Here is a 26,200-nt window from a genome sequence, read left to right as displayed (position 1 = left end):
GTGACGTAGGACTAAATGTATATATTATATGCTGCGATAAACTGTTCATAGGCAACACTACCGTTTATATTTGATGGTCGTTATTGTAAAACTAACGATGAATGAATACATGAAAATTGTACACTAGTAGTAGTTGCGAAAATTCTCATAACTCTTATCTGCAAGCATCTATAATTCTAAAAAGAACCGATTCCATAATCTTCAGTTAGAAATTCGTGCTACAGAACGCTGATGATCGCACCATCGGTAGCATTGAATATTTTGCTTGACCGCGCAAAGTTTGCTCTCCGCTATGCCCTCCAGTAGCTGGTCCAACTAAATATTCTGCAGCGTACGATGTACGATGGCTGCCATCTGCAAAATAAAGGTAACATGCCGCAGTGCCCGGAAGATGACTCGTATGCAGCTCTCGTTTCTCAATGTAGCGTACCTTTAACAGCTATACTCCACTCGTTATTTTGTGACAACCTAGACAGAAGCTGAATTTTCTACACGCAGTCTTTTGTATCGAGTTCAGAGTAGATTTTAATCATTAGGGCGTGGCCACGCAGCTTATAGAAACAGAAACTAAACAAAACACCTTCGATTTTACTGAGTGATTTTCATTAGTACCAAAGAAAGTTTTTGCCAGGAGGGTGTGGCCATGCAGTTTCGAGAAAGACACACGGAACAAAACACTTTGTTAAGTCAAAATATGTAGGCAGTGGAATTTATTACGTCAATGTTATCCGTGCTCGGGAAGAAAATGTATGGGAAAGCTTGACCTTGGAACTTTTCACCTTTTTTCACCATTAAGCAGTAAAGCAACAATGTTAAACATTATATCAAACAATTGTTACACATTTTATCTCTCCACCGACACATAATTGACTAAGATGCATTGAATCGTTTGAAATCTGACGCAACATTTGCCAGTTTCATTTTCAATTTTACAAAATGTAATCTAGTATAGAAAACAAAGTCGTAGTCCTACGCCAAAAGATCAATCGTTGGCAACACGTCGCTTAAAACAGACTCTTCTCGGAAATCGGTAATATAAACCGTATTAGTTGCGATTTACACAAATGGTGGCATTTATGCGTTTTTTTTTTGGAACGCGTAAAGTCTAAACTCCATGATTCCACTCGCTCCTTTTTATCCTATACGTTTTTGAAATTATCGAAAAAATAAGCTAAAATATGATATAACTTTGTAAGGAAAAGTCCTGGAGATATATGGCCTTTGGCAAAAATGTGTGTTTTGTGTGCCCCAACAACTCCTCTGAACAATACTTTCGTGTAAAATGCAACTAACATAAGTTAAGTACAAAAAACTAACTTTTGAGTAAGTTCTATGTAATACACTTAATAACGTTGTATCGAAAGAAGATAGGATTTTCATTTGTTTTAACAAAGTTTCATACATTTGAATCTTATACAACTTTGCTGAATAAACTATTCTTTTATCTTTTATCATAAAAAAGTTTTTTTTTCATTTTTAGTATTGTAAACTTTTCACACTTTTTGACAATTTGGGATTATGCGGGTCATTCATACAAACAATTGTTCCAAAGACTTTATTAGGCTATGATGAAGGTGAAAGACGCTATGGAATTAAGTTCCACTTTTTGCCTTATTGGACCACTGTGCATTGGGGTTACGAGCTTCCCTAGAAATATTTTACGGAAAATATAAAACACAAATTCAATCAAGCACGATCTCTTTTATTTTTATAACATTTTAAAAAATAAAAGGAATTTTGGATGAAGAAAATGCATAAAAAAATAATAGTTGAAAAATAGTTCTAGCAGCACTGCACAGGTTATAAAAAGTAAAGGACGCCACGCGCTTAAATTTTTTAAAATTATCGATGTTTTCTTGCAATTTTCATTGTAAAATATTGTCGTAAATTTTTCTCACATCTATTCATCTATTTTCATTTCAATTTTTCATAGCTCAAGTAGGTAAGCTCGAGCTTAAGCTCATTACAAAATGGGCGTTTACTTTCAGGCATAAAATAAAATTGGCCTTCAAGAAATACAACAAATCTATTATGTCGTGCTTTCAACTGCAATATACTTTCCAACAAACCGCTACAAACAAATATCACGAAACACTCGAACTTTAATTCAAATCACTGCCCAGCTATCGGTCGTTTCACTATATTAAGTTTACACAGTTTTCCATCCAACTTTTCAACACCCATCAATTTCAGAAGTATCGCTTCGAACACAGTCGGAAACTTTTTGCATTTTGCTTCTCCTTCGTCCTATACCGCCGCGAGGGGTGGGGTTGAAGCAATGAAGTGAAAAGATGAAATTAATTTTCCTCTCTAGTCTTGCTGCAAGTGGCAAGTGGCAAACCGCTTTGCAGACCCCTTCCCCCCATTTAGTTCCACAGCAGACGGCAATCGACAGCTAAACTCTCTATTCCGAATTCGCGAGATTGTTTCATTTGAGGAAACTTACTCATTAAACGCAAAAGTTCTTGTGCACTGTCCCAAATTTTCCACCTTACCCCTCCCCGCTGAAAATCAGCACTGCAAATGCATTCCGGATGCAGCAGTCGAAAGAGTAAGTTTCGTTGTGGCTTCGAGTGGTCCCTTCAGGGTGAGGGTAGTCCTTCAAAAGCTCGAGTGGCTACGAGTGGAATTGAAATGATCCGGTATTAATATTGTTCGGTTTGAAGAGAAAATAATTTCTCTCTGCAGTGCACTTTTGGGGACTTTTTTTTCGTTCTGAAGATGTCTACTTTGTGCTGTAAGCATCGAAGCATTTCGAAGCGAAATTTGGCATTCTGGAGTTTTTTTTCCAACTTTAGTTTAAAATCAAACAAACCACAAAGAAGTTACAAATATCTATGGACTTCCTTCCCAGTTGAGTAACCAGTTGCATTACAATACTGGAAGCGTCGATGCAAATGGCTTTGATCTTTCAAAGAGTAGCTGTTAACAATGGCAGCCACAATTGCAACCGCTTCACATCACCAGATGCACTCGGTATATATACATCAGAGATCGAGTTGAAACCGTACCTACTGCCGGGCACACATGTCTGCTCTTCTGTCATGCAAACAGTGGTTATTCGCCCCAATGATTCCTCTCTAACCTTTTAGCGCGATTTCAGATTCAGAATTTATACATAAAAGTACCAAAGAGCTAAGCTTCGTATTGAAAAGTTGAACGGGGGGTTCTACGGAATCGGGGATTTTTGCCGACGTGCTCACTCACGGGACGATACTTGGCATTTTTGTCTCGAGTTGAATTTTGTTAATGGAAAATTTATTCACAACTACAGGCTGCGGATAGGCACGGCTTGAAGCAGCGATATCGAACTTGAGCCTAGGGTGAGTCTTGTTTCGTAACCAAATATTTCGAATTGTTTAATTTTACGCCAATTTTACGATTGGTTGACCGCATATTTATATATGTTTATTGCACGTTTCCAATGAATGTGAAAAAAATTGTGAATAAAATCCTGCAGGGAATAATAAAAATTAAAATTGACACACCCGATCACACAACCGGAAGCGCTTTGCCATTTCCCGATTTCGTTCTAATTACCTTCCTGCTTGTTTCCTTTGATCTCACCCTGCGGGTTTACTGATGATTATTCCCTATTGATGATGTGGTTCGATTCATGATTTCAACTTCAACAGGTGTAGATTAGCTGTGCACTTGGATTCATCAAGCAAATCTCAATATCAAGCCTTTTCAAGTCGAAGTGCAGTAAAAAGGCTATTTTTGTTTCAATACCTAGACTACCATATAAGGGGATATTTTCATAGATCATGATATGTTTCGTTTTGAATGCCTTACTTCAGATTTCAAACAAATACACTTTGATTTGTCGCAGAATTAGCTGTGTTTGTTCCAAGTTATTGTGGCTATTCAATTATGTGTCTTGATAAATTTGTAATATCTTTTTTGAATATTTATACATGTTTATGAACATTCATGAACATATGAAAATTTGAATCTTTGCAGAGAAAATTATTCATGTATTAATGAAACTCGTTACAAATTGGCAAACTAAAAATGAAGCTATGACAGAATTGACCATGAAGATTCCGTGAGGTATGGTTCTTTTGTTGAAAGCAATGGTTTCCATGATTTTTCAGCCTAAATTAGAGCTCACAAAAAGTTATAAGCAATAAAAGTCCTATTATTTTAACATTATCTCATAACATAAATCTTATTACCACAGTAAAACTTCTCTACTAAGATATACGCCACCATTAATACTTCATCACCGTCGTTAAAAAAATCCTACTCCTATTAATTACCCGATACGAGGGTCAACTCATCTAGCTCGAGTAATATTTTCCCACAGAAAAAGTAAGGGGAAACTGATTTTTTCCAAAGATAACCGTTGCATAGCTGAGTGCCAGTGTAAATAGAGGCACATATCTGCCGTAGGCTTGAAACCGTAACCAGACATGAACCTTTCTTGTGCCGCAGGTCAGCAAAAATCGTGCCAAGGAAAGTAGAGAGAAGGAAAAAAAGCCGGTTTGCGAAAATGTGAAATTATTTTCCACTAAAGCTACACGCCAGGAAACATGTTAATGCACTTCCTAAGCCCACTTCCTTCGCCCGTTTTCACATATTTCAGCAGGTCAAACCAACCGAAGGCCTACACTTACAACCATGTACCTACCTACTTCCTTCCGCCACTCGACTCGTCGACGTCCACACTCGCAGGCTACGTGTGCTTCGCAACCAGAGTAACTTACGATGTTTCATTCAAAGGGGTGACTTCTCGGTATCACACTGTAACTTCGTTCTAACGACCATCGTCGCCGCCCCCGCACTATCTTAGATGAGATCTGTTCTCCACAACCGGTAATAATGCCGCTGTCGGGTATTTTCTGGCTTGAAAATTGCCATCGTTAACTTCGCTGGAAGCAACAATCCGTAACGTTTGATTTGGGTTCGGGCCAACTTTTCATTTCGGGCGCCTTTAATGGTGTATTGTATTGAAGAGAAAAAACTTGCACATTTTTCAGCTAATGCTTCTTAGTAAAAACTTTCCTTCCAGAAATTTTGGTGAAGTATTCGTGCAGCATTTTTTTCCGGCGTCCATCAGGCATAAATCCATCTATGTTGTACCAGCCAACCAAACACGGTATGCACCTGCTATAAAACTTTCATAGCATTCGGTTACTTAGGGTCTACTTCCGAATGAAACTTGTATCCTAGTGATGCAGACTTCTTTTTAATTTGGTTTGGCACACAAGCGGTACCGATTCGTTTACCTGGCATATCAAGGGAGTGTTAAGTTCAGCATCAATTTTATATTTTACAGTGAATAGCAAACAGTTTGTCGATATTCGCAATTGAAAACTTTTTCTATATGTGCTTAGAGCTGTATTACCGGGGTAGCGGTGACACGTTTTCACTGTTGCGAAGGTTGGTCCCAATGCGCTTATATCGATCGATGGCGGTGCCGACGACTAACATGAAACAGTCGCAGTGAATTTTTTTTCCAGTTCCACCTCACCAGTTAGAGAGAGAGAGAGAGTTTCCTGCTCCACGTGCAGACCAATGGTGGTAGATTTTTGCATCCTTTTCACTGCTCACAGTGTTTGAACTATGCATTGCAGATACTAGAATAGTTCAGTAGAACGAGAGTCCAACCGTGAAACGAGAAAAGCCGGATTTTCTTTTAGTTATTACTTTCTAGGTTCAAACGTTATGACAAAAAAACGCTTCGCAGTTATTGAACACCTTTTTTTCGAGTGAACCACAAAAAATGAAACCCTACAAGTTCATGGATTTAGTTAAAAAATTCCTCGCATTAGTGTATGATAAATTGTTAAAAATTATTCCCTCGTATTGAAAAAAGCGCTTACCATGCAAAGCTTGTTATAATCTTCCTACCACCGCACGCAATTGAATTGAAAATAAAAATGCGCTTACCTCCAGATGTTTCAAGCTCACAGAGAAAGATAGAGAGAGAGAGGGAGGTGAAAGAAAACTCGACATGATTTGAATAGATAACTTGTTTGCGAGATCCATCACCGGGGGGTATTTTCGCGTTCACTAGAAAAATCGTTCTTTACACTGGCTGGAAAGGCTGGCTACGGCAACCAACAGTAAAAGGTAGTTCTCTTCATGCAGCAAGTGCCGGTGCAAGGTTAGCGGGATAGAAATTACTTCCAGCCATTCACCAGCTGGGTGCTGCAGTTTACCGCTCGTTATGGAGCAAATATGTGTGTGCCTCACAGATGCACAAATGCATCGTGTTTTGTGTAGTGCACAAAGAGTGTAGTCATCTTTGTAGGCAAACATAAGCGCTATGAAAAAGTTCAGTAAACTATTCAAACCAGTATAACACATGGTTTGATGTAGGAATACGAAAAATATTAATCATTTTGTATAAACATTTACCACTGTGATGGGCTGGATTCCGTAGCTGATTGAAAGATCCAATGTTAAGATATCGGTTGAGGGAGACAATTGGAACATGTGTTCAATAAATGCGGAAAATAATCAAATATTGTTAACAATTATTCAGCTCTTCTTTATTTAAAAAGTTCATTTTATAAGCGGAGATGCAGTAACTAGGATTGTTTCTACAGATTATTATATAAAAAGTTTTCTCAAAAAAATCAGTTTCTGAAGCTACTTAGAAATTCAAGATGTTTCCGGCCTCCTAGTTTTGATAAACTGAAAAGGCTAATGAAAATATTTGAATACGTCCCAATATTGACGCATTTCGCCCCAAATCGTCTTTAGTGGCAGCACCCTTTTCGAATTGGTTGAAACTTTATGGGTGTGAAGATATCACCTAATTAAGCATCTCTGCATACTTATTTTTTCCAAAATTAGTCTAGGCTGTCTTCTGAAAAGTGCGAAAAAATTTTCCCAAAAATAAAAATAATATGCAAACTGAAACTGAGGTATATTATTTTTTCAGTGTAAAACACCTTGATGGAATGAAATATTCGTTATATTTTGATTGGTTTTGTTTTAAACAAGTGGAAACAAATAAAATTCAATGCAAAAATGCAATTTCAATGCTTACCTGTAATGAACCTACCTGATGAATATACCTATGCAAATGGTGTTAATGTGAAGGAAAAATTTGATTTGTTTTCTCACTTTCATAATTATGCTTTTATTTTCAAATTTAGCATCTGTTTCTTACCACTATTAAATACAGTAAAAAATTTTGGGTCATCTTCTGAACTAGAATATCTTTGAACTGCTATTTGATTATTACTTAAAGATACAAAACGATGAAATTTCTGTGTTCCAGGTATCGGTTTTACTTAACTGAATAGTTCTTCTAATTCCTCTGACATTTTTGTGTACTGATCATTGCACATTTAGCAGAAATTCAATTTAGTTATGACACATTCTACCGTGACGTTAAAACGTTTTGACTATTCTGTTAGCATCATTTTAGTTCTAACTTGAATTTTTTTCATGAAACCCTTTGATATTATTACAGATTCGGAAAGTAGACAAAACTTCCTATAAGAATGATGTATAAGAATTTTGTTTACTTTGTTTATATTACTTAGGGGAGTGAAAATGTAGCGTGACGTTACAACGCGCGAGAAATTGAGGTGTCGGGGCTTTTTTTATAAAAGTCAAAAACTCTGCTCTGTTTGGAATTTTATAACAATTTCTTCTTCCACGATTTGATAACAAATAATAATCGAACATTTTGCCATGTTTAGAGTGCCTATAACTGGTAACATCTCTATTTGAGAAGCTTTTATATTTCGTGACGTTAAAACGCTCATTTTTCAGCAAGGGGTATTCTCACTCCGTTGTAACGTCACGAAAATATGAATCAGTCGATATCCATTATTTATCACATATTTCTAAGACATTTTCTCAAGAAATAGTTCAATATCTGATTTTATATATTTCTACTTCTACCTTATACACTTGGTTTGTGGGGTTATCCATAAACTACGTAACAAATTTACTTTGTCGTTTAATGTTTGGAAATGCAGAACCAAACTTAAACTTGGAGATTTTCAGTGAAGGAATGTGAGTTATGATCAAATCAATTCTTTTCATAAGTGACATATGTATCATAAATATTCTCAAAAGTGTCTTATAAGACATTATGTGTAAAACATATTAAATTTATTTTTATTGTAGTTTTATTCACAATGTCTGAATACGTTTGCAGTTTATTCAGCATTTATATTGAAAACAAGTTTACAAATGTGTTCTTAAATCCAACAAGAAACCATTCAAAAATTATAATTACACAAAAATGCCGCTTTTTAGTTTTTTTCGCTCCCATATTATTTCCTTAATTTTTTAAAACTCACACTACTTACTCAAGAAAATTCGAGTGCATTTTTGCCGCTGAAGCTTTTTTCATCTAGACTTGCCCCAAAAATAAATAGCTGGCTTATTCCACGATATTGTGTTGGTCGTTCAAAAATGTTCTTCTCATCGTTAAATGTGGTGATGTCACGTCCCATAATTGCGATAACCATCACATTCGGATGATTGGCTTGAGCGATGCGGACGAAGTATTCATTTAATTAATACGGTTACCGTGCGTCAATAGTTTTTTTTTTTAGGTAACATTCGCATGTTACGTAACGCGGAAGTTGACAATTTTCAATCCCCCCTCACGCAATGCATTGTAATATTATATAATAAAATAATATTCGAATTTTTTAAATGTAACGTTACTCATGACCCACAGTTCAATAATTAGAAACATTAATCCATTTTACAAAATTTATTGTCTGTTATATGACAGATGTAACGTGAACTAATTTAGACGCATCAAGTATGTTTTTAAACATAGACGAATATTATATAAGGGGAGGAAAAAAAAATTCGTGACGTTACAACGCAAACTAAACCAGGTTGTAACTCAAGTTGTATTCAACTTTCAGTATCAAATTAAAGGTATTTTTGAGTATAAAGAGAAAACAAAATATTGCTTTGACTAAACGTAAGGAGTTCCCATGAAGCAGAAAACCGTACTTTTTTCGTGACGTTACAACGCTAAATTACCCCTGTTTTCATATTGGCCTAGGATCAACATATTTGAAATTTCACTTCAAAACCCTTTAGACATCGAATAAAGCACTTATTTCACAGCTATATAACATAAAAAATGTATTGTAAATACATAATCCTGATCATTTGTAACCATTTAAAGAATATGTAACCAAAAACGCTTGTTTTTTGTTAATTTTACTTGAACTTTGCAATTAGTTTTCTACAGTTTCTTAAACACTATAAATTTGACATTTACGTTTTTGGAAGGTTCAAACACTACAGAATCTAGGAAAAATATTTACTTTGCTGAAATATGCATTTCAAAAATTGGTTTGTTGGTGTAGCTTCGCAGAGAGTGTGTCTTATACATTTGTCTGTTTGTTGAACTGCCCAGTCGTCAAGTTCTCGTGGAGTTTTAATAGTATTCCCGTAATTTATTTATTAATTTATTTATTTCGTCAAGCGAATGTAGACTAGAGTTATAATAATACAATGTTTTCTTATATTCTATACATTATTTTCATTAGTTAGTCGTTTTTTGATTTGATTTCTGCCCATAGTGATGTCGATATTTTCGCAGTGCTTATTATAGTGACGTATCATGCGATTTATTGGGCCATTTTTTGAGTAGTTAGCTCTGTGAGAGTTTTCCGAAAATATTTTACGATTTCTTAATTGACGACTGGGTGCATAAAAATTTAGTTGCGATAATAATTTAGAAGATTGCACGCGTTGAGAAATAATGTCATTGATAAAATAAAGCATTGCAAGTTCGCGGCGTTCTTCAAGTGTTTGTATATCTATGAGCATGCAGCGTGCTTCATATGATGGTAAGGGAAATGCTGTCCAACTTAGCTTACGAAGCGCGTACAGAAGAAATTGTTTTTGAACAGACTCAATGCGTTCTTCATGTGTTACAATATAGGGATTCCATACAATGCTACAGTATTTCCAGAATTGGTCGGACGTAATATATATATATATATAATAATAATATATAATAGTTTGATTGTATATGGGTCTTGAATGTATATGGGTCTTGATTATGGCCGAAGCGTTTTATAAAGCTCAGCATACTATTTGCTTTGTTGACTACTGTGTTATAATGTTCTATGAATGTAAGTTTGGAGTCTAAGACAACGCCTAGGTCCCTTACGATTTTGCATTTTTCTACTGGTTGATTTCCAAAGAAAATGTCTGTTGGTGACAAACTAAAACACTTTGTTGAGTCAAAATGTGAGGTAGTGGAATTTATTTCGTCCATGTTATTGTTATCTGTGCTCGGGAAGCAAGCCAATAACGAGGGAAATGTATGGGAAAGCTTGACCTTGAAACTTCTCTCCTTTTTCCACCATTAATCAGTAATGCAACAATGTTGTACATTATTATAAACAATTGTTACAAATTTTATCTATCCACCAACATATAAATGACTAAGATGCATTAAGTCGCTTGCTATAATCGAAATCTGACGCAACATTTGCCAGTTTCCTTTTCAATTTCACAAAGTGTAATCTAGTATAGAAAACAGTCCTACGTCAAAAAATTAGTGTAGCTCTCAGCTAGAAGAAAAGAATGAAAATCTTTAGTGCCCAATTTAACAACATAAGGAAAAAATTTCGATCTCTATGCAATGAATCATAAAAAGCAAAGCAAAGCCTTGGTGCTACATTCCGACTCGGAACTCGACCTTCGGTTTATTATGCACAGACTTCGCAGTTCAGGAAAATTTCGGGGCTAGCACTACGATCCTACTGACGCTAATAGTCTCTCCCGAGCCGGGACTTGAACCTACGACGACTGGCTCACCACAAGACCAGCTGGATGTGGATCATAGCATTGGATAAATGGATCATTTGCATATTTCCAGTGGTAACAGCAGCACTTTTTGTCCACTCGATCATGCATGCAAGCTTTCATGCAAGTCTACATTTAACACTTGACGTTTCTTTTGTTAATTACTAACTATGAAGTACAGAACATTACTTTTAAACTACCTCATGCCTATGTAATCTTCTCATATTCAGCAGCAGCTGTTTATTGTTCACTTTTACTTATACCACTTAATTGATTTTATTTACGAGCTAAAGAAAGGTTGATTCTGTACTTCGAAAAGCAGTACGCATTAAATTAACCCATGATTATCAATTTCATGTAAAAATCAAACCTTTGAAGAATTCATGACAGTAAATTGTAATAGTGATAATTTGAATTTAAGTCGGTTCGTACAATTAAATAATAGCATTTTAATCGTTTGCTACCATCGTTTGATCTGAACATCCATGATTTATTTCAACCATCCGTTAGATTTTCTTTTATTTGCTGAACGGATTTAGGTTTTATTATTTTTTACTAAAATTCAATAATTTTCCTTCGAGCTATTGACATAATCTACACACTTTCACATTACACTTTTATTTCACTTCACTTTTCAATTCTATCTCTTTTCACCGCCGGCGCTGCAGCTGCGCTGAAAAGCGTATTTGCAAGTGATAAATGAAAAGCGATAGAATTCAAAAGTGAAGTGAAATAAAGGTGTAATGTAAAGGTATTTTTTACTAGTTCAACATTTCGGCGTTGCTCATGATCGTAACTTTTTGTATTTATTGCCTCCTAAGCACAACTCATTTCAGAAATATTGCGTAACAAACACCCATAGTGACTCGTTTTAAAATATATGAAATAGGGTTTAAAGTTAACTTCCGGCCTTGAAATGTTATTTTGGTCGGCAATTGGTCATTTTTGACTGTTTTCAAGACACCGCAAATCGCCATCTTGAATTTCGAAATGGCGTCTGGGGTCGAATCGTGGCCTTTAGGCATCATATCAATTTTATGTTATGCCATCCTGTAATTGTATGGTTTTTTACCATTATAAAGTATGGTTTGGATGAAAATTTAAAAAAATTGAGCCTACAAATGTGATACAGTGCTTTTTCGTTTCTATCACTACTCGCCAAATTCACGCTCGATTTTCTCACGGTTTTTTTTTTCGTTTTTATCACGTTATGTTTAAAAAAAACTTCAAATCGAGAATGATGTACTTCCAGTTGCAGAAAATGTATTCGAAACATCATTTTCATTAGTGCCTTGTGTCCCTGCATGTGTATAGTTTTATGAACTCAATTTATTTGATCAATTTTCTGAGGCAACCAAGTGTCATATCTGTTTCAAATAATTTGTGTCAGAATTTTGAGAAAAATGAAGCGTGAAATACGTATTTCATTGACTTAGAAACAAAAATTACGTATTATTCGATCAGTTGAGAAAGAAGATCTGTTAACAACTTAAAAATCCATACAGTTTGGTTTTCATAGAGTGTGGTTTTGAAAATTATAAAATCTAGCGGTTCCACAATTTCACATAAACAAGCATTAGACTCTGATAGCTATGCTAAAGAATGCGCAGTATAAATCATATTGATATTGCATGTATAATAGCCGTGAGAAAGTCTGCGCAAATTCAATGGTGGAAAATATCAGAAAGTAACCTTTTCTTGTTTATTCATTTGTATCTTGAACTTATATTCCACTCAACTATGCAAACGCATCATTTTACTCAAAATATCATAAATTTCAATTTAGTTCAACGTAAAAAATCAGATTTTTATCATTTCGCTAAATTCACGGTTTCGCCGAATTCACGGTAAAATTTTTTTTGACTGTGATAAAATCGAAAAAGCACTGTAGTGTTCGACAAACTACGAAAAACTTCAGAAATATTAAATTTGTGTGATTGTTTCACACTAATTCAAAACATGGGGTTCTCTGCAATAAAATATTAGCAGATGTCCAAAGAACGTCGTGTAAAAGTAGGGGAAAGGTCTTGCATATCAAATGTTTAGGTTTCTCTAGATCATTCTTCAGTTCAGGTTCAATAATCTGCAAGATAAATCACGGTTAAAATAATGTTTGTCGTCACGTATCTAATTGAGATAGCCTCGTGTGCTTGGCGTACAATCATTGGTCATGTATCATCATGTTCTGGATTTCCAAATCGTTCTTGAGTTTGGTCAAATGATCTGCTGAGTCAACTAAGACATGTGCAGTGTCTTCAGCAACGGGATTTACCCACACATCTTAAGAGACTGGAGAAGCACTATCATTTCATTCACCCAGATACGGATTTTTCAAAATATAATTTCATGTGCATATTTGAATCAAACAATCTGATATGATTGAAATGTTTATTAGTTTAGGGACCATCAACATTCATGATATTGCATTTTTTACGCAGATTTCCGTTATTTCTTTTTTGGTCGTGGCTTTGCACACAAATCTTCTGTTTTTTTAAGAAAGGTTACTATTCAAAATGATACGACCTTTTCCGCTATCCTGCAGACACAAATCATTTTTGTTGTTTCTATCCAAGAGCAAGGTAGGAAAACACGTCTGGAAAAGTTGCTGAAGCTGATAAATAACATCGATTGAACGTGATAAGACTTCTGGAATCTTTCTATAGTGAAAGTTAATTTGAATGTATGCTCCGTCATCACTCCGTCTCTATCAAATTTGAAATAAATGAATGGTAAAACTTCACAATTCGGTACCGGTAATTCGGTACATTTTCCGATTTACGATCCCATTTTCTTACTTAGTTCCTATTGCCATTCGCATTCCCATTTTTTTCTATTCTCCCATTCCACTTCTATTCTAAATTATATACCCATTTCCATCACATTTTCATTTCAATTCTCTTTCTCATTTTACTCTCTGTATTCTCTTTTAACAATTCCCATCTCATCTTTAGTTTCAGTATAGTGTACTTTTTCATTCGTTTTTGATGCTCATTCCCATTGCAAGTCACGTTCACGTTACCTTTTCCATTTTCATTTCCGTTCCCACATCCATTATCACTGTTATTCACATTGCCCTTCCTATTCCCATAAAATTTTCCATTTCCATTCGAATTAAGTAACAAATTTTCACCGCCATTTTCATTGGCATTCTAATTCACATTCCCATCATCATCATCATCATCGATTCAAATAAAATTTTGTGCAGTTGCCTCGTGAAATATAATTGTATGACGCTTTTAAGCAATAGCAAAAAAGTACCTAAGTCTTAATAAAAACTGTTTGTATCTTGATACAAATTAAACCTACAGTCAGGTTTTTTTTACGCGGTTTTCTATACGCGGATTTTTTTCACGAGGTTTTTTTACGCGGATTTTTTAATTAACGCGTTTTTACGCGGATTTTTGAATTAACGCGATTTTTTTACGCGGATTTTTGAATTAACGCGGTTTTTTTAGTCGATACCGCGCTAATTCAAAAAGAATTTCCGAACTAACGTGGGTTTGGAACCAGAAACGATCAAGTGTTTATCTAGTAAAAGACTCCAAAAAATACCCTCCGCCCACCGAAAGATCCGGAATGACCGTCAAAGAAGACAATTTTAAATACTGGTTCTAGAGCGTCTCGGGTTGTTTCTAAAGCCCTTCTTTCTGGACTACTTCACGCGGTTTTTTACGCGGATTTTTTTAATTAACGCGGTTTTTTTACGCGGATTTTTGAATTAGCGCGGTTTATTCTACGTGGATTTTCGAATTAACGCTGTTTTTTACGCGGTTTTTTTACGAGGTACGTATCCCTCGCGTAAAAAAAAACCTGACTGTATTTGAGGCAAACACATTTTTCTCTGACACATGAAAGTCGCTCGAAAGATTAAGTTTTTAGTTTCTCCCATTAATTTACCAGACTGCCAATGAGCCACACTTTCCTTTATTTTATTTAAAACCACTTTCTGATATTCAATCGGTGTAGCGGAAACAATACATTTGCCATTTAAAAATTAAAGTATAATTAATCTTCTGATTTCTAAACGTTGAATAGATAAATCGAGAAAAAATCAAATTCATCATACAACCGGCAAAACCGAGCTTTAATTTAATTTAGCACACTCAATAACTCTTCATTTAGCGCTCCCTATATTGGATGACTTCTGAAATTCAACAGTAGCAAAAAATAACTACTTCCGCATTCCTTCTAGGCGCACTAGCCATTTGGCACGGCCAGTTGAAGTACGGCCACTTCGTAGAAATGTCAAATCCGAAACATCGGTTTATATATGCATCAAATAGCGACTACAAAAGAACATGAATCTCGCGGTTTAGGCTTTGAATCAGGTCGCTCGGTCTGTACTCGAAACACGCATTCCCGGTTTGTTCACTTCCGTTCATTTCACTGGATAACCGACCGGATAGACAAAATATGGAAATACGGGCACTCTGTAGCACATATGCATCTGCGAACCACAGGAGCGGCCAAACTGCGAAATAATAACTCAACCGCACTGCTATTCATTTGGACCATTTTCGGAAACATACGGATGACGGATGACTCATTCAGTATCTGTTCGGGATCCCTACACTACCACCCTGACCACCAGAAAACCTTTTTCCCCATGAGAAATCGCATTGATTTCCAACTAATAGTTTCTCCCTGCCCGTGCAACGACTCACACATCGAGTTGTACGATGTGTTGCGAGCCGAATTGATGGAAATCAATATATTTTATTTCGATTCAGCTCACTCCACTGTCCTTCCATACTGTGCCGGGACGAGTTAGCGTGATTATATGTGAGCGGGTTCCTGATTTCACAGTGAACTTCACTTTTCGCTTAACAGCTCTGAACAAGCGCTATCCAGACTGAACAACATTTTCCATCCTTCTACAGTATGCCTTCCTGTCTTTCCAGCTCGAATAAAGCGCAACATTTTGCCATTTGAGCGGGGAAAGTTTTTTCCTGCCTTCTTTTATTCTATTATCTCATCAAAAACTATATTCAATTCACCGCTCCGAACCACAATAACGGTTCGCTTCTGGTGAAAAACAGTCCCTGTTGCAAGCAGCGGCGGCACCGAGCGGAAAACAATCTCTGCTCTGCAACAATAAATTCAATCTATAGTGGTCAGTTCCGTGCCAAAACATGTTTTCCTTTGGTCCATGACATGACAGCCTTCCTCGGAATGGACCCGTCTCTTTTCGAGTCTCGAACGTGATTGCAACCTCGCTTCCGATGTATCCTTGGCAACTGAGTGTAGAAAAAAAAAAACAACAGGAGAAAATATGGTTTCTCGCAGCCCTTCCGTCGATGATATTATTGACGTGCAGATTGTTCAATTCGGGCCATCAAGTTTTTGCAGCAGCAGCAGCAGCGGTAGTAGAAGTAGCAGTAACTGATGGAATCAATTTAGGCGCTCAATTTTTCTCTAAAGATTTATGTTTATTCTACGGGATCGATCGCCATTCAGTAGCGGGTAGAAACGCAACTTTCGACTGAAAAAAGGGTTTTGAATGATGTGATACTTTTCCGGGTGAAATTTGAAGAATCACCGGAGGCTACCACCCACGGTGAGTGGGTCGGCAGAATAGGTATTTTTAGTTATCGATTTCAAAAAATTATAGCTGAGATACATCTATGATAAAAATTTTAGCGCTAACATCAATGCTTTCAAGGTTAGAGAAAAAATGAAAGGTTTACATACCAGGGAAAATTAGTTAACTTTAATTTATGCCTTCCTGTGACTGTTTACCTGTGTTTTACTATTTTTGATATGCGATAAAATAAAATTTAACGTATATTTTAATTATTAAATATATTAAAACAATGCAAACAACCACTAACTTTCTACAACCATTCTCCTCTTCCCACAGATGCTCCGGAGGCCTAACATGAGCTAACGCTAGCCGAAGATGGTCCCAGGAGAGGGTGGAGGGTCACGAGCGCGGTTACTCACAACAGTCGTCCTGATCCTGGTGCAGGTAGCAGTCCGCGCTCTCGACAACCCCACTCAGGCACAGCACAATGCTGATTCCAGCCTATCGGAGCAGCAGCAAGATGACGAGCGAACGTCGGGATCGAAATACGCGTTCCAGTTTGCCCACCCCGTTTACAACGTATCGATCCCGGAGAACAGCGTCGGTAAGACGTACGCGGTTCAACCACCCAACGAAGACCGCATGGGAATCTACGTGACCCCCGAACTGGAAGTCAAGTACAAAATTGTCAGCGGCGATAAGGATAAATTTTTCAAAGCTGAAGAGCGGCTGGTGGGTGATTTTGCCTTTCTCGCGATCCGATTGCGTACCAGTAATGTAGTGCTGAACCGGGAGAAGGGCGACAGCTACCGGCTGGAAGTCAAAGCGACGGCCACCAAGCGGGAAGGCAAAAGTCGAATATCGCTGGAAGCGGACGCCATCATCGATGTAAAGGTGCTTGACACTAACGATCTCAGCCCGCTGTTCTATCCTACCGAGTATTCCGTCACAATACCAGAGGATACACCGCTGCACAAAAGTATTCTCCGGGTGATTGCTGAGGATGCTGATTTAGGACTGAATGGGGAAATTTACTACAGCATACTCGATGAAACGGAACAATTTGCGGTTCATCCCACGACCGGTGTTATCACACTTACCAGACCGCTAAGATTCACCGATCGATCCTTGCATGAGCTTACGGTGACGGCTAACGACCGGGGCATCGGATCCACCAGCCGGAATCAGGCCAGCAGGGCAAGGGTAAAAATAAAAATACGACAGGTAAGTTAATTTCCGGGTTGTCCCATGTGAAGCAAATTTATTTTTTATTGATATTATAAACAACCTACAGCCCAAGTCCAAACTGAAAACCGTTCGCAATTCGTTTATTAACGACCATACATCACGGCAATAAACTAGGGATTTTTCCGCGCCCAACTCAATTGCTTTTATTTATGGCAACACCGGGGCCAAGCGAGACCCCGAGATTGTTGTAATAATTTCCCTACCTTATGCATATGAATGAGCAGCGACACACACAGCGACACTTTTCACTTATATTCAGCGTTGGGATGCTTTTCTCACAGTGGGACGGTGTGCCATTCTAGTTCCCGCTAGCAACCGCACTGAACCGTGAACGCGCACACCAAAGTGAGACAAAGTTCAAAGGGGCATCGTTAGTGGAACAGTGCATCTACTGTTACTACCGGTTGCACAGTAACTTTTGCTTTTCCATATAGTTTGTGCTCACGTGTGCGACACGCGGCAAGAAAATTGTGCGGTATTTTGAGCATCTCGGAGCACACATACGCAGCCAGCAGCAGTGTGCCTTGTCGCCGTTATCCCAGGAGTACGGCCACAATTGCGCTAGTTGCACTATATTCATGCTATTTTTTCTCCTCGAGAACGAAATATTCAATATTTACGACTGCGGGACAGTAATTTTTGTTATAGCTTGCCTGTGTCATATTCCTTAAATGGTATTTTTACCATTGGTTTCGACTCGGTTTCAGGAAACGATTTGGGGTCATTATTCAGGGATTTCAATTTTCACAATTTTCACAATGCAAATTGAAATTTTGGGTAATACTCGAATTCATTTCCTAATTTGGACCCTAATTTGGACGTTAATACCGTGAACAAATAACACTAAAATCCTCTATTTATTCGACTAAATTTACAATGATCATAACGCTTCTCTAGGCAAACAAACCCACCCATTCCTCGGCTAGAGGAAATTTTCCAATATCCATAAAAACCATCAAGTCCATTTAAATGCCACTTTTGCCCCGGCAATAGAATGGAAGCAAGAATCGATAAATGAAGAACAAAAAATAGACTAGGTATCAATGTCACGAGAATTACCATTTTCCATTTTCTCTGTCCTGTGTTCAATTATGCGCATTCCAATCGCAATCGTTCGCAATAAGTGTGTGGAGCAATTTTCATTTCGAAATGCGGAACGTTCCCACCCGAGACACAAACAAAGGCGCGCAGCGTTGATGTACTCGAAAGAAATTTGTGAAATTAAAACAACTTTCGAGCGATATCTATCTGCCGTTAAAGACTAATCACGCCCTGTGATTGCAGCAATCCGACGATCGAAGGGAATTTGAAATTCGTACACAAAAGATCTCGTTACCCAAACTGGCTTGGATAGGATAGTATAACTATTTGGATATGTTTGCCGCTGCAATCAAGAATCGCTTAGAAGTTTATTTTTATTCTCGCTTATTTACCGTCGGTCTAGTTCCGCCACTGTTGTTGTGCCAATCACCGACGCCCGGGGAGGCGACTCCACCCAGGACCCTAACTCACGACCCGTTGATTACCGGACCGGCGCCAACGGCTTTACTTCCTCATGCGATGGGAGGCGTGATCCCAGAGATTTTTCGCCTCAGAAAATCTCCCGGTGTCGGCTAGGATTGAATCCAGACCAGGCAGGTTGGTTGTGAGTGGATCACGCCACCTCACAACCATCGACACCTAACCAATGTCGGCGGTGGGATTCGAACCCAGGCGTCAAGCGTGGTTGGCGGAGACGTTACCAACCACGCTAGGCCCCCGCCCATAATCGCTTAGAAGTTAAATCTTTGAATACAAATGATAGTGTATTGTATATTTTTAAATTTTTGAAGTAATCTTGAAACATTATTACATCGTAGAAGTACCATGGAACGGGGTGAAATTGATCAATTTTTATAACAATTTCCAATTAACAAGCTTCGTGTACATTTTTCCCGAAATAGTATAATTTTAAAACAAGTGCTGGTATGTGCTCCAGGAAACCTTTATGACTATTGGTGAAATTTCTATCGTCTACTTCATGAAATAATTTCAATAATTCTATAGAGTACTATGAGGTAAATCGGGGTGAAATTGGTCACCATTGAAATCCATACATTCTTTTGGCAGTGAGCTTTTTTCGATATGCTCAAGATAAATGATGATTTCTTTACTGAAAAATATCATTTGCAGCTAGTTTGGAAAAGAAAATAACGATGTTCCAGGTTAAAATTTGTTTATTCCTATCTTCTTTCGGTACAAAGCTATAAAGTATATTACATGGAATTTACTTAAAAGTTAGTTTTTTGTACTTAACTTTTGTTAGTTGCATTTTACACGAAAGGATTATTCAGAGGAATTGTTAGAGCACACAAAACACACATTTTTTTCAAAGGTCATATATCTCCAGGACTTTTCCTTACAAAGTTATATCATATTTTAGCTTATTTTTTCTATAACTTCAAGAACGTATAGGTTAAAAAGGGGCAAGTGAAATCATGATGTCGATACTTTTCCTTGAAGTTAAGCTGAAGTACTATAAACTCCTTTGGGTTCCATTTGTCCCAATCCACCCATATTAGAGTACGGCGAGCACATGTTACATTAGGTTTTCATATATCCAAAATACTAACTTTTTTGTGTTAAGAGATAGAGGAATGATTAATTCGTCAAAGTTTTAGAACGTGCAAAATACGAATCTTTTCTGAGCAAACAAAATTCCTATTTTTATTGGGTAAAAAGTTACAGAGTATTTTCTGTAAAAGTTACTTAAAAATTAATTTTTTGCATTTAACTTTTGTTAGCTACATTTTACAAGAAAACGTTATTCTAATGAAGCATTTGGGCATACAAAACACACGTTTTTGTTGAAGACCACACATCTCCAGGACTTTTCCTTACAAAGTTATAGCATATTTTTTCGATAAATTCAAGAACGTATAAAGTAAAAAGGGGAAAGTAGAATCATGATGTTAATACTTTTTCTCGAAGTTTAGCTCGAGTGCTCGAAACTGTTATAAGTTCCATCTGTCCCAATCCACCTAATCTTTATTCTATACGTTGTTTAAGTTATCGAAAAAATTAGCTATATTGTCCTCAGATTTGATTTTAGTGATATACTTTATTTGGAAAAGTTTCTATGTATTTTATTGCGCTTCTTTCAATATAGACGATTTAGTGATTTATTCACCAAAAAAATATTTTTTCAGAACACTGAGATGGACAGCAAATAATGTGGCAAATAATTTTGCTAGCAACTTTGTCGAAGATGTCGAATTTCTATCTCTTATGTTGAAAAATATATAAAAAGTTTTACATACAAAGTTCTCTCAGTTTTATATTTCTGATGAACATTTAATCTAGATATAGTTTCAAATAAAAAAGTTATTAAACCATTACCGATTTTTCAAGTGTTACCTCAACTGTATACTACTCATTCGTACGCAAAAATACGAAGATACCCATTTGATATTCTGAAAGCACGTCTATTCTACTTCCAAAAGAACATAAAATCATTTGTCTAATAGAGTCTTTTCGATTGTTTTAATTGTCCCATTTTTTTGCACGAAAATTCATACTTTTCCAAATAACTTTAGTATTTCTTAATATAGCGTTTTATAATCCATAGCGAAAATATAACACCATAAAAATCGCACAATTTTTTAGAAGACCATTAAAATATAGAGAATCATGGGGAACAGTTATGAAGAAAAATATGAATTCTCAGTTCAGTTTCATACATGACGTCATCTAAAGTGTCATTTTTGTTGTCTTCTTCGTTGGTTGTTTCAAATTTTCTCGGTAGAGTTCATGAAGCTTCCGGAATTTTTATAAGATAATAACTTTTTGATTTCGAACTTTAGCTAGATCAAATGATTGTCAGCCACAGCAGCACCTTCTTGGGGAACTTGGTATGTGAAATAAATTTCACTTCGGGGCTCACTTCCTTCGTGGGAGAAGTGAAATACGAAGTACCTTGCCAGTCGTTGCCATCCAGGGTGTGATAGGTCTCGTCGTCCATCACCACTGCCACGTCACGATTCGCCGGGAAAATCGACTTGACCATTTTATTCAGGCGCTGTCGCTGCGTCATTGCCTGCAGCTCCGAGATCAGTGGACGGGACCTCCGCTTCCTGACATGTATGTCCATGTTCTCCAGATACTTTTTCACTGTTTTACCGCATGCACTGACCTCCCGGCCAAGTGCACGCAGCGATTTGGCCACTTTTCTCTCGGTCTTCCTCTTCAGCATCCTTTGAAGCTTCTTGTCGCTCAGGGTCGTTGACCGTCCGGAACCGGGCTTTCTTTCGATGCTCTGATCGTTGTCCAATAGTGTCAAGATGTTGTAGATGCCGGAACGTGCATACCCGGCGTTCAAAAAGTGCCGCACGATGTCCATTTTTGACGCGGCGGGGTACCGTTCTTTGAACGCGCACACTTCTGAATGGAGTAGATTCACTTTTTTTGCCATCACAGTTAAAGTTTGACTGATAGAGCTGTCAAATTTTTTTTACTAACTTATGGGTTACTATGATTGATGATGCATGAGTAGTTTCGTCAGTGCGATTAAAGGTAAACCCATGAAAAATCGGCAATTTTTGTCAATTTTTCACCGCAAACGTTATCTAGACAATGACAAGAGATAGAAAAAAAAATGCCAAGAGATGATTGTTTGAACATTTCTCTAATATTGTCATGACCGTACTTCAACGAATACACAGAAATGATTATTGTTGCAAAAATTTATTTTTCATAAAAAAAAAATCCATTTTGGTTTGTTCAGAAGAGTTTTAGACAACTATGTTGTCTATCTGAAACACTTATTCCTAAAAAAGTCTGAGATAACTGAAAGATGTGGATCCCATTTGAACTAACATACTACTACTTCGTTTGTCTGTTCACAGCCAGAGAGCGACGGCGTGCTCGTAACACGCAATCTGAAATTTGATCAAATGAATCTGAAATTTGATGAAATTTATGAAAGTTCCGAGACTGAATTCAGAAATTCATAAAAAAAGTGTCGAAAAGAGACATACCATTTTTACCTGGAACATTCTCTTTTTCAGACATTATTGAAACTTTTCGATCAGAACGCAATTAAACACGGCCGGCAGATTACGATTGCCAGCATCCCATTAACGTTCGTGTGTTTGCCAAAAAACGGCACTGATGCACCCACCGCTGATGAGCCGCTAGCGCACAAATGCGGCTTTTTACTAAAGGAAGTGCTACTGCACATACCGCTGACGATACTGCCATTACCGCTGTTACTACCCACTGCTACTTAATTGGGACCGGCCTAGTCGCCATCTACTAGTAAAATGACCAGTTTGAGTAGAGACTGGCTCTTATGTAGCTCAAAGAGTGCATTGTCAGTTTACTAGATATATAATGTTGTTGGCCGTGCTAAGGCAAGCACTAAGCAACCAATCAGATGTCGAAATCTGCGTTTCAACAAGGTTTGAAAACTCAATAGTACAATAGTTTGAATATACAAATCACAATTTTCTGCATTTGGGCTGATTGATAGATGATATTTCAATTGATTACTGCAAGACCGAAGAAAATCCATTGAAAAATACCCGAAGTATTTGAAATTGGACATATTTTTCCATTTTTCGGTTTATAATTTTTTATTTTTTAGAGACGTAGTTCTATGTCAAAAAATTAAAACTGCACGCAAATTTTTCACTTGCAATTTTTACAAGCAATTACAGAATCTTCATTTTGTAACAAATGTTACTTAAAAAGCAATAACATTCCTCCCCAGTTATCCATCTTCTATGTTTTCAAAACCTGCATATGCTTCTTGAAATAACATCACGATTTGTAAACTTCTTCGCTAAATTTGTTGCTCCCTGAGCTTTATCTCGTTAATCGTGAAAAAGACTCATTTAGACCTGTTTGATAGTACAAAAGTCAGGCCAATCTAGGAATTCTATATTCACTTTTCATGATTTTGCAAACAACTCCGGTAATTATCACACCGACAAACATAACTTACACCTAGGCATCCAAAATCATAAAATAAGTGCCGAAATAAGAACCAAAATATTTATAACGTTCAAGAAAACAATCAATCTAAAAACATTTGGATTGAACATACTGTTATGATACAATCCTTGAGCTTGAGCACGTTTCCTAGTTGCTCCCTTCGTAATGAGAAATGGGACAAGTAGGGGGTTAGGAGGGGGTTAGGAGGGGGTTAGGAGGGAGCCTGAGAAGTATACTCATGCGTAAAAACCCCTCAGACATCAAACGGTCTGCTGCTACTAAGATTCAAATCATGGTTATTTTGTAGCCTTGAGGCTACGAGCTCCCAATTCCATACTGTTTATCAGAAAGATCCGCTAATTTTCTTAAAACGTTTATTGGGAAAGACAAAAATAAATCGTTGCCCTATCCAGTTTTAGAGAAACGAAAGCAACTCTGCACGGCTATACACGTTTGCCAGTGTGCGTAGGAAAATGTCACTTATCTTTATAAGTAAACGTATACAGAATGTATGAAAATCAATTGAAAAAACTCTAGAATAAATCCCGACATTGCGATTCACACTGCAAAGTCTACTCCTACACTACCAGTGAAACGGTAAAATAGGGCCTTGAAAATTTTTTTCATTGGGATTTTGCTCGAATGTCAACAGATAACAAATTTGAAACAATTCTCTTACTGAATCCATTGAATTCGTTGCATATTCGAGAGCCTCCACATCTTGTAGTAACTGTTCACGCGAAATCTCAGCATTTAGCCTCGAAAAATATGTGAAAAACTACTTTAATGCAACCTTCTACTAAGCAGACAACTTACACGTGACAACCTAAGCCATGTTGCCAGTGCTTCCTCTGTCTAATGCGCGGTCATAAGACACAAAAACTAATCAACAGTTGCTCAAAAGTAACAATTCGTTTTGTTGTGTATTAAAAAAAACTAGAAGCTATTATTACTAGTTTTTCAGGAATAAGAATCAAATGACAGCGTGATAAAAAAGTTATTTTACCAAATCTTAAACTCGCATGGTTGAGAGAGAAAATTAAATTTTCTCTCTTTTCAAGGGCAATTCTGATGGTAATAAGTATTTTTAGAGTCGATGTGAATATCTTCGGCAAAGTTGTTTATGATATATATATATATATTTTAAATATATACTCATAAGAAAATTTATTTATTAACAAATATTTGAAAAAATTACAAACTAGAAATTTAAAAAAGCTCTTATTTTAAAAAGCTTTCTATTTTTATAAAAATTACAAATGATTAGCTAAACATTGATGACTGTCCGATCAATGACAAATAAGCAACAAACAAATTTTAATTTTCCAGAAAAAAATTAAGGTTAGAACGTATAATGTCTTCAACAAAGTTGTAAACAATAATTTATGCCCTTCCAGAGAAAATATATTCCTTGAGGCAAAGGGGAAAAATTATGATTATAAATTAAATTTCTCAAAAAACTCACCTTTTATTTTTTATTTTTCTATAAAAATTACACAGAAGTTACACACAAGGACAAAATTTTCATCTTTAACGTGTTACTGCTCAGCCTGAAGGGCTTTTGCCAAAGCCCCTAGTCCCTGGTCGTTCCTCTGGGGACTGTTTGGGGTTGGGTTCCCAAGACCTCTTTTCTTTACTCCCTGTCGGCCGTGAGAGACTCGAAGGTCCTCAGGGTCGGCTCCGGGTCTACTTCGGAATCAAGAATTCAACTCACTTACATTTTTACTAGTTTTTATTTTATACAACCACTCACTCTGCTTGTCCGAATGTGGGGGAGGCACGTGGCCTGCGCTGGTTGCTTTAGCGGTACCGCTGCTGCTCTACACGGTGCTCGGTGCGATGGTCGCCGCGATGCCGTTGGTGGAGGGGACAACAGCCCGTCGTAGTTCCTGTCCAGGATAACTACGACCTCACAAGCTGAGTCAAACCGGGGGTCCGGTCGGTGGCTTTTCCGCCTGGATTCAGCCAGACTATGTTAACGGGGTCCTGGTGGGTTTTTGTAGAGAGAAAAGCTTGGGTTAATATCTAATACGCAATTTTTCGGCGTTCCTCGGTCGTACCTGACTTGTTTTTCTTAACCGGCGCACTAACTTTTTGGTGCTAAGTTTCACTTTAATGGCACGAAATGGCCTTCCTTCGTATAGAATCGGTTCTCGTGTGTGGGGTCTTCACCCAGTAATCACGTCTTTACTCGTCGCCGGTCAGGTCAAGAAGACAGTATCCGGCTCCCAAGCTTCTCAACCACCTCTCAGCATCTCTATCTGCAACTCTCTCCGTGCATAGTGCAGCAGATTTCGTGCGGTGCATCAGCAGGGTTGTATTTTCAGTTTTTAGTACAGATTAGTTTTTAATTATTTATTTCGTTATTGTCCACTGGAGTTCTATTATTTATTCTAGTCCCTATATTTAATTTTTTAAACGCTTTGACTTAATTTACATTTAATCGACAGTAACTTTAACATACAAAATATAGTTACAAATAAACGCTTGCCCAACCTAAACATAAACAAAAATACATCAAGATCGTATCTACAACACTACACTACTTATTCCCTTGCTTGCACTTTCCTACTTGGGCATTACGGTGGGACAAAAAAATAAATATTAGCTCCCATGCACTTTTCGTATTCCTTATGGGTCCTGTAAAAACTGTGCAACTTTTCAGATCGATCGGTGGAACGCCTGATTTGCGCC

At 37.1% G+C, this 26,200-nt stretch overlaps 1 protein-coding gene across 11 annotated transcripts in view; it reads left to right on the top strand.

Annotated features, from left to right (window-relative positions):
• The window catches only part of LOC129725427 (fat-like cadherin-related tumor suppressor homolog), a 682,871-nt gene that overhangs the window by 365,661 nt on the left and 291,010 nt on the right, over positions 1 to 26,200 (top strand). For all 11 annotated transcript variants that reach the window (XM_055681264.1, XM_055681263.1, XM_055681262.1 and 8 more), the window contains one exon: positions 16,622 to 17,509. In XM_055681264.1, coding sequence (XP_055537239.1) covers positions 16,661 to 17,509 — 849 coding nt within the window. In that variant the 5' untranslated portion in view covers positions 16,622 to 16,660. The remainder of the gene's footprint in view (positions 1 to 16,621; positions 17,510 to 26,200) is intronic.

This window comes from Wyeomyia smithii, chromosome 2 (genome assembly GCF_029784165.1).
Source record: "Wyeomyia smithii strain HCP4-BCI-WySm-NY-G18 chromosome 2, ASM2978416v1, whole genome shotgun sequence".
In the NCBI taxonomy this organism is placed as follows: Eukaryota; Metazoa; Arthropoda; class Insecta; order Diptera; family Culicidae; genus Wyeomyia; species Wyeomyia smithii.
Note: the sequence above shows the minus strand (reverse complement) of the source record. Positions and strands in the feature narration are given on the sequence as shown.